General features: G+C 33.9%; 1 protein-coding gene across 1 annotated transcript in view; it reads left to right on the plus strand.

The window, feature by feature from the left end:
- Positions 1-8,771, plus strand: part of LOC106474867 (protein mothers against dpp-like) — a 29,653-nt gene that overhangs the window by 8,864 nt on the left and 12,018 nt on the right. Inside the window, exons 3-5 of the mRNA XM_022403148.1 lie at positions 1,939-2,198; positions 2,533-2,704; positions 7,322-7,593. Of these exons, the coding sequence (XP_022258856.1) occupies positions 1,968-2,198; positions 2,533-2,704; positions 7,322-7,593 (675 nt within the window). The 5' untranslated portion in view covers positions 1,939-1,967. The remainder of the gene's footprint in view (positions 1-1,938; positions 2,199-2,532; positions 2,705-7,321; positions 7,594-8,771) is intronic.

The raw sequence follows: 8,771 nt of genomic DNA on the forward strand, positions 1-8,771 counted from the left end.
GTGTATGACTGATAGCTAAGTAGTCAAGTAAGATAGTTGTGTTTGACTGATAGCTAAGTAGTCAAGTAAGATAGTTGTGTTTGACTGATGGCCAACTAGTCTAGTAAGATAGTTGTGTGTGACTGATAACTAACTAGTCTAGTAAGATAGTTGTGTATGACTGATAGCTGAGTAATCTAGTAAGATAGTTGTGTATGAGTGATAGCTGAGTAGTGTAGCAAGATAGTTGTGTATGACTGATAGCCAACTGGTCTCGTAAGATAGTTGTGTATGACTGATAGCTGAGTAGTCTAGTAAGATAGTTGTGTATGAATGATAGCTGAGTTGTGTAGCAAGATAGTTGTGTATGACTGATAGCTAAGTAGTCTAGTAAGATAGTTGTGTATGACTGATAGCTAAGTAGTCTAGTAAGATAGTTGTGTGTGACTGATAGCCAACTAGTCTAGCAAGATGGTTGTATATGACTGATGGCCAACTAATCTAGTAAGATAGTTGTGTATGACTTATAGCTAAGTAGTCTAGTAAGATTGTTATGTATGAGTGATAGCTAAGTAGTCTAGCAAGATAGTTGTGTATGACTGATGGCCAACTAATCTAGTAAGATAGTTGTGTATGACTGATAGCTAAGTAGTCTAGTAAGATAGTTGTGTATGACTGATAGCTAAGTAGTCTAGTAAGATAGTTATGTATGAGTGATGGCCAACTAGTCTAGTAAGATAGTTGTGTATGAGTGATGGCCAACTAGTCTAGTAAGATAGTTGTGTATGACTGATAGCTGAGTAGTGTAGCAAGATAGTTGTGTATGACTGATAGCCAACTGGTCTCGTAAGATAGTTGTGTATGACTGATGGCCAACTGGTCTCGTAAAGTAGTTGTGTATGAGTGATAGCCAACTGGTCTCGTAAGATAGTTGAGTCAGTTCTTTTCCATTGTGTGGTTGTTGAGTCAGTTCTTTTCCATTGTGTGGTTGTTGAATCAGTATTAGTCACATAGTTAATGTAGTCGATACATTACATAGTAGATACAAGTGATATTGGTATTGAATCAATATTAGTCACATACCTAACATGGTCAATACATTATATAGTAGAGACTAGTGATGTTGATATTGAATCAATATTAGTCACATACCTAACATGGTCGATACATTATATAGTAGACTAGTGATGTTGGTATTGAATCCGTATTAGTCACATACCTAACATGGTCGATACATTATATGGTAGAGACTAGTGATGTTGGTATTGAATCAATATTAGTCACATACTTAATGTAGTTAATATGTTATATAGTGGAGACTAGTGATGTTGATATTGAATCAGTATTAGTCACATACCTAACATGGTCGATACATTATATAGTAGAGACTAGTGATGTTGATATTGAATCAGTATTAGTCACATACCTAACATGGTCGATACATTATATAGTAGAGACAAGTAATATGAGTATTAAAAACTTTTATTTAGAACACAAAACAAGTAACAATGTTTCAACCTCTGTAGATCATCATTGGGTTGAAAATCTTCACGTGGATTCCTCGTAAGTACAGATTAACTATCTTCATTGTAGGTGTATATACTCCAGAACAAGCCTTAGCTTTTAACTTTTCACACTTATCATTGTGTTTAACTCCACCAAAGGTTGTGCCGGTTCAGTAATTTATAGTATGGTTGTTGACTCAGTATAGATCAGATATTGTACTACAAGGGATTTCCCTGTTTTGGAACTTCTAAATCTTCATTGTGAACCTGTCTTTATGATGTGTTACATATCCTTCCCAAAAACAATCACACTACATACTGAATGCCAAACAGTGTTAAAATGTAGTCATTTCACCGTGACTTGACATCATATGTGGATCGCTGATTTGCATATTCAAAATGGTTTTCATATAATACACCTCTGTAAGTTATAGTAGTCCTTTTTGTTTGTCAGGTACAATCATCTCATGCTACAGTGTGGACATGTCTAGTCTCAACAGTCTGTTTTCATTCACAAGCCCTGCTGTGAAGAAGCTTTTGGGGTGGAAACAGGGTGATGAAGAAGAAAAGTGGGCTGAGAAAGCTGTAGATTCATTAGTCAAGAAACTGAAGAAAAAGAAGGGTGCCATTGAAGAACTAGAAAAAGTTTTAAGTTGTCCTGGGCAGCCCAGTAAATGTGTGACTATTCCTCGGTCTCTAGATGGCAGGCTGCAGGTAAGTTACATCTGATCTTTATTGACTGTTTTCAATAAATGTCAGTGTAGCTTGTAGTTAGAAGTACTGTATCATACTTGTGTTAATTTACTTTGTTTTTTTTTATTTATGTTTTTCTTTTTTATACTAGATGCATGATAGCTTTTTTTTAAAAAAAAAGATAATTTGTGCTTTCAAATGTGTAATTTTAAGATAAATGTAAAAGATGTACAGTATGTACTTGTGGAATTGTTTGAGGAGAGCAGGAAGCTGATTGGTTTCAGGTAGTAGTAGAACCATATAGAAAATGTGAGGTAGATGGAACTTTAACCTTTACAATGTTTTTATAACCTAGGTATCTCATAGAAAAGGACTCCCTCATGTTATTTACTGCAGAGTTTGGCGTTGGCCAGATCTTCAGAGCCATCATGAACTAAAACCTTTGGATATTTGTGAATTTCCTTTCTCTGCAAAACAGAAAGAAGTGTGCATTAACCCATATCATTATAAAAGGATAGAAAGTCCTGGTGAGATCTCAAAGCTGTTTGTTTAGTTTTGTAAATGCTAAAAATTATCTTTGTATTTCAAACTACTTATTGTACTCATAGAAAATAATTTGCAAGTAAAATATATGATGTATGTTGTACTCTAACATTAGGTTGTAGGTGTTAGGCCATGAACCATTTGTATTCTCAGCACCTTATGATGGATACATATATATGAGATGGATTAAAAGTTATGGTTTAAATGCCTAAAATTATTCTGAAATAAAATTAACTGCAGCCATTTTTTATTTTCACATATGTCTTAATTTGTGCATTATGTTGAAAGTGTGTAAAAAAAAAATAGCATTTCACATCTGTCTTTTCTCATTAAACTTTTCATTCAATACCAGAACCCATCAATTGGACTGGAGGATAAGAGATAAATAATTCTATGAAATACTATATATTCCAAAACTATATCCTTACCTATCTTTACATGATATCTATTCCTTACATATCTGCCTTTGAGATTTTGGGCATGCTATTAGCCTTGAGCTATCTCACACTTAAAACATGTTTTAATGTGAACTGCACTATGGTGTGATATCATCATCATGTAACAGTAGCTTTCAACCAATAGGAGAGCGACACATCCTCCACATGCAGTAATCACCATATAAACTTGAAATTAGCTTCATTCTTTTCTTCAGCACTGTCCAGAAAGGATCTGTTTCTTGAACTTTAAACTTTGTTCAGTGTAATGAGACTTGTTCATTGTATTTTATTTTATTTCATCATAAATCACCTTTCAATTACTGCATACTAAAAAAAATTGCATAATTAGGTGACTACTTCCTCCTGCCAAAGTTCTAGCAATGTAACTAACACTGACCCCACTTAGTCTGTGACCCCTGAAGGTTCATTGACTGTGGGGACATCATTGTTCAATGTATCGTGGTTTCATTAATATTTTCATTTCCTTATCTCCCCGTTCTTGTGTTGGGAGGGTTGGGTTTTCTCCTCTTTCTGAATCCAATCACAAGGGTGATGATTTTGATTGGCTCTTTCTATCTACTGGGCTTGTACTATGCTTCTATTTACCTGTAGAGGCCAATTTTCCTCTTCCAAATCTCTTTGTGGATTTGATTTCTCAGGTTTGTTCTGTATTTTTTCTTTCACCTATGTGTTTTGATTCTTCTTATTTTTTACTATACATGCTGGGAATTATTTGGTTTTTCTTCCTTCTCCAGGCATTTGTGCACATGTTGACACATTTCTGGATCAGCTTTTTTCACACTCAAATGCATTGTCCTTCTCGACTCCAGGATTCCTTTGCCATGGGTTGTGGAAGTTCCTCTTTTCCATTTTGGGAGTTCCAATGTCTAGAGTTCCTTTTCCCTGTTACCAGTAACTCTCTCTGGAATCACTTTTCTCACCTTTGCCTTTTTCTTACCCATTTCTTTCTTTACCTATTCTCTCTTCATCTCCTTTCTGAAAGCCTAGACTGTGATCCTGATAGTTTCTCTGGAGATCTACAGTTGGTTCTTTTTAATACCCTGACATGGGCTTCATGTTCTATGTTGTCCCTGCTTACTCTTCTGTAGAGACCTTCTGGGACATGATGCTCTTCTCTCTGATATTTGTCTGTCCCATTCTTACTTCCATGACTTTTCTCTGGCTTCTTTTCTTCACCCTGAGTTCTTATGTGATGTTCCTAACACCTTGAAGACTTGGGCCAAGACTGCCCTACACCAGTCCTCTTTTTACTCCTTAGTTTCTCATCTCTCCCAACTTCAAGAATCCATGCATGTTCCTTGACCTCATGAAACTTCCATCTCTTTCACTTTTCCCGATTTTCTTCCCTCTACTTATTCTTGCTGTTTTCTCTCCCATCAAGTTGCTCTCACATGTCCCATCAGTGACTACCTACCTTTGTACCCATCAGCTCAGAATTTGTGGGGCACATCTGTTTCTTGTTGCAGACCTCTGGACTCCATTTGGCGGTGTCCGGTTTTATTCCAGTTCTTACACAAGGCTTTTTTCATAACTTATCATTTCTTCCTCCTGTGTCTTGAAGTTGCAGTATTAAATCTTTTGGACAAGAGATCCATTGAGGGGGGTCCTTTGTCCTTCTCATCTTTTTGTTGTCCCATAAAAGACTGGGAACTGTCATCAACTTTTAGTTGTTCTTCAGACCGATATGGGGGGGGGCTGAGTGGAAAATAATTATTTCTTTCCTATTTTTCTCCTGTCAATCCTCTTGTGATCATACTGATCCTGATCATCTTTTTTCTTCAGTTTATCTGGTCAGATGTTACTTGGCATGCACAGTTCCATTTCAATAGTTTATTTTTGCTGTGGTATCCCTCTCCCTATAGGAATCTCTCTTCCTTTGTGCTCACCAGGTGGAGTTGTCAACTCATCCATATTATATATTTGTACCTGGATGGAGAGGCTCACAGGCTGTATCACATCAAATATACCACTTGACTCGCTCCCTGGCCTCTCATTTTCAACAAGTGCTTCCAGGATAGAACGTGGACTATGCCAAACATTTTAGTTTTCCATTAGAAATTACCAGTTGTTGAATGTTATTGTTTATGGTATGAGGAGTATAATTACTAGGTGTTGAATCTTATTGTTTACAGAATTAAGATTATAAATTATCAGTTATTGAATCTTTTGCTCATAGTGTTGGGAGTATAATTACCAATTGTTGAATCTATTGTTTACAGTATCAGGAGTATAATTTACCAGTTGTTGAATCTATTGTTTACAGTATCAGGAGTATAATTTACCAGTTGTTGAATCTATTGTTTACAGTATCAGGAGTATAATTTACCAGTTGTTGAATCTATTGTTTACAGTATCAGGAGTATAATTTACCAGTTGTTGAATCTATTGTTTACAGTATTAGGAGTATAATTTACCAGTTGTTGAATCATATTGTTTACAGTACTAGTAGTATAATTACCAGTTGTTGAATCATATTGTTTACAGTACTATAATTACCAGTTGATGAATCTTATTGTTTACAGTATTAGGAGTATAATTACCAGTTGATGAATCATATTGTTTACAGTATTAGGAGTATAATTACCAGTTGTTGAATCATATTGTTCACAGTATTAGTAGTATAATTACCAGTTGTTGAATCTTATTGTTTACAATATTTGTAGTATAATTGCCAGTTGTTGAATCTTATTGTTTACAGTATTAGGAGTATAATTACCAGTTGTTGAATCTATTGTTCACAGTATTAGTAGTATAATTACCAGTTGTTGAATCTTATTGTTCACAGTATTAGGAGTATAATTACCCGTTGTTGAATCTTATTGTTTACAGTATTAGTAGTATAATTGCCAATTGTTGAATCTTATTGTTTACAGTATTAGGAGTATAATTGCCAGTTGTTGAATCTTATTGTTTACAGTATTTGTAGTATAATTGCCAGTTGTTGAATCTTATTGTTTACAGTATTAGTAGTATAATTGCCAATTGTTGAATCTTATTATTTACAGTATTAGGAGTATAATTGCCAGTTGTTGAATATTATTGTTTACAGTATTAGTAGTATAATTGCCAGTTTTTAAATCTTATTGTTTACAGTATTAGTAGTATAATTACCAGTTGTTGAATCTTATTGTTTACAGTATTAATAGTATAATTACCAGTTGTTGAATCTTATTGTTTTCAGTATTAGGAGTATAATTGCCAGTTGTTGAATCATATTGTTTACAGTATTAGGAGTATAATTGCCTTTTTTTGAATCTATTGTTTGGAATTTATTTATATTTTCAAAGAGTATGAAATTACTTCTTGTCAATACTGTATTTATGAAATAAGTTCAGTTTGTGTGTCTGTACCATTTTTAACTGTTAAGTCTATAGTGAAATAGATGTCAGCCTGGAAAAATAAAAAGACTGATATGTTATTTATTGAATTTGTGTACATATTTACAGGTGCCCCAGTTCTTTGTTGAGAAATATAAATTTATGATTTATTGGAGATATAAAAATGATCAAAATATTGTACACAACTTTTACAGTAATTCCTAAATTTAACACTATCTTTTGAAGTATTATTGTCACAGCTATTAATTTTTTAAAATCACAAACATTATATTAATTTTGTATAAGCCCAACTTCTATAACCTAGTGAAAGGTTCTAAGGCATTAAATTAAACTCACTGTAAGACAGTTGTGAATCTTCTCTATGTTTTACTTGCATAATATGCACATATTAGAAAACTTTTAATTTTTTGGAAAATTTCTTGATTTCTAATAAATGTAAAATGTTTCTGGCCAGTGTAAGGATGTGAAGCTATCATCTCAGAAAAGTGATAATACATCATTAGTTTTATGTGCTTTACTAATAAAACACCCATGAAATAAGATACTAACACTTGAAAACAATGTATTCTTTATTTTACCAATATTGCATGTAATTTTCAGAATAAAAATTTGAAATTCTGTTATATAATTTTGAATGTTAATTTGTTTTTCCTGGATTGTTTTACCTTTATAGTGGTGGTTTTTGAATAAAAACCAATTTAAATCTTTAATATTTTGTATTTTTGTCATTAGAGTAAACCTTCCATTCTTGTACATTTTGTAAATTCATTATTAATTTCTAAAGATATAAAAATTCTATTGCCAGTGCTGCCACCTGTTTTGGTTCCACGTCACAGTGAATTTCCTCCAGGTCATCCAGTTGTCAGCAACTTCCAGACAGTTCCTGACACTGCCATGCCTCAGAATGTTAGTTACTCAGTTCAAGGGTTTACATCTCCTCCTCCTTCACTGAGTAACATATCTGCCCCAGCAGGAATTGTTGCTTCTTCTTCAGGATCAAGCATTGGTATTTCAGCACCAAATAGCCCTTTTGGACTTCCTGGTAGGAAGTTTTATTGTATTGTTTTACATTTCACATAAGATGCTGTGCTGATCTTATTTTTTATCAGGTTTGTCATTTTATTTAATCATTTGTTATTAATAATTGTTTTAATAAATTGTACTTTCTGTTTTTTTTTTTGCATTTTGTTATATTATTAATTTTTCAATAAAAGCAAAACATTTCCTCTTTTTATTGTTTAAAAGGTTTGGGTGATGGTAGTAGTGGTCTGTGTGTGATTTATTCAATGTAGTTCATTATGTTCTGTGATGGTAGCAGTGCTATTACACTATTATCTTCTGTGATGGTAGCAGTGCTGTTATAGTATTATCTTCTGTGATGGTAGCAGTGCTGTTACACTATTATCTTCTGTGATGCTAGCAGTGCTTTACACTATTATGTTCTGTGATGGTAGCAGTGCTGTTATAGTATTATCTCCTGTGATGGTAGCAGTGCTGTTATAGTATTATCTCCTGTGATGGTAGCAGTGCTATTACACCACAGAACATAGTGTAATAGCACTGCTACCATCACAGAGCATAATATTGTAATAGCACTGCTACCATCACAGAGCATAATAGTGTAATAGCACTGCTACCATCACAGAACATAATAGTGTAATAGCACTGCTACCATCACAGAACATAATAGTGTAATATCACTGCTACCATCACAGAAGATAATACTATAACAGCACTGCTACCATCACAGAAGATAAGAGTGTAATACCACTGCTACCATCACAGAATATAATAGTGTAATAGCACTGCTACCATCACAGGAGATAATAGTGTAATAGCACTGCTACCATCACAGAAGATAATAGTGTAATAGCACTGCTACCATCACAGAATATAATAATAATAGTGTAATAGCACTGCTACCATCCTTCTGTGATGGTAGCAGTGCAATTACACTATTATGTTTTGTGATGGTAGCAGTGCTATTACACTATTATATCCTGTGATGGTAGCAGTGCTATTACACAATTATCTTCTGTGATGGTAGCAGTGATATTACACTATTATCTTCTGTGATGGTAGCAGTGATATTACACTATTATCTTCTCTGATGGTAGCAGTGCTATTACACTATTATCTTCTGTGATGGTAGCAGTGCTATTACACTATTATGTTCTGTGATGGTAGCAGTGCTATTACACTATTATGTTCTGTGATGGTAGCAGTGCTATTACACTATTATGTTCTGTGATGGT

Source organism: Limulus polyphemus, unplaced genomic scaffold (assembly GCF_000517525.1).
Source record: "Limulus polyphemus unplaced genomic scaffold, Limulus_polyphemus-2.1.2 Scaffold7789, whole genome shotgun sequence".
NCBI classification, from domain to species: Eukaryota; Metazoa; Arthropoda; class Merostomata; order Xiphosura; family Limulidae; genus Limulus; species Limulus polyphemus.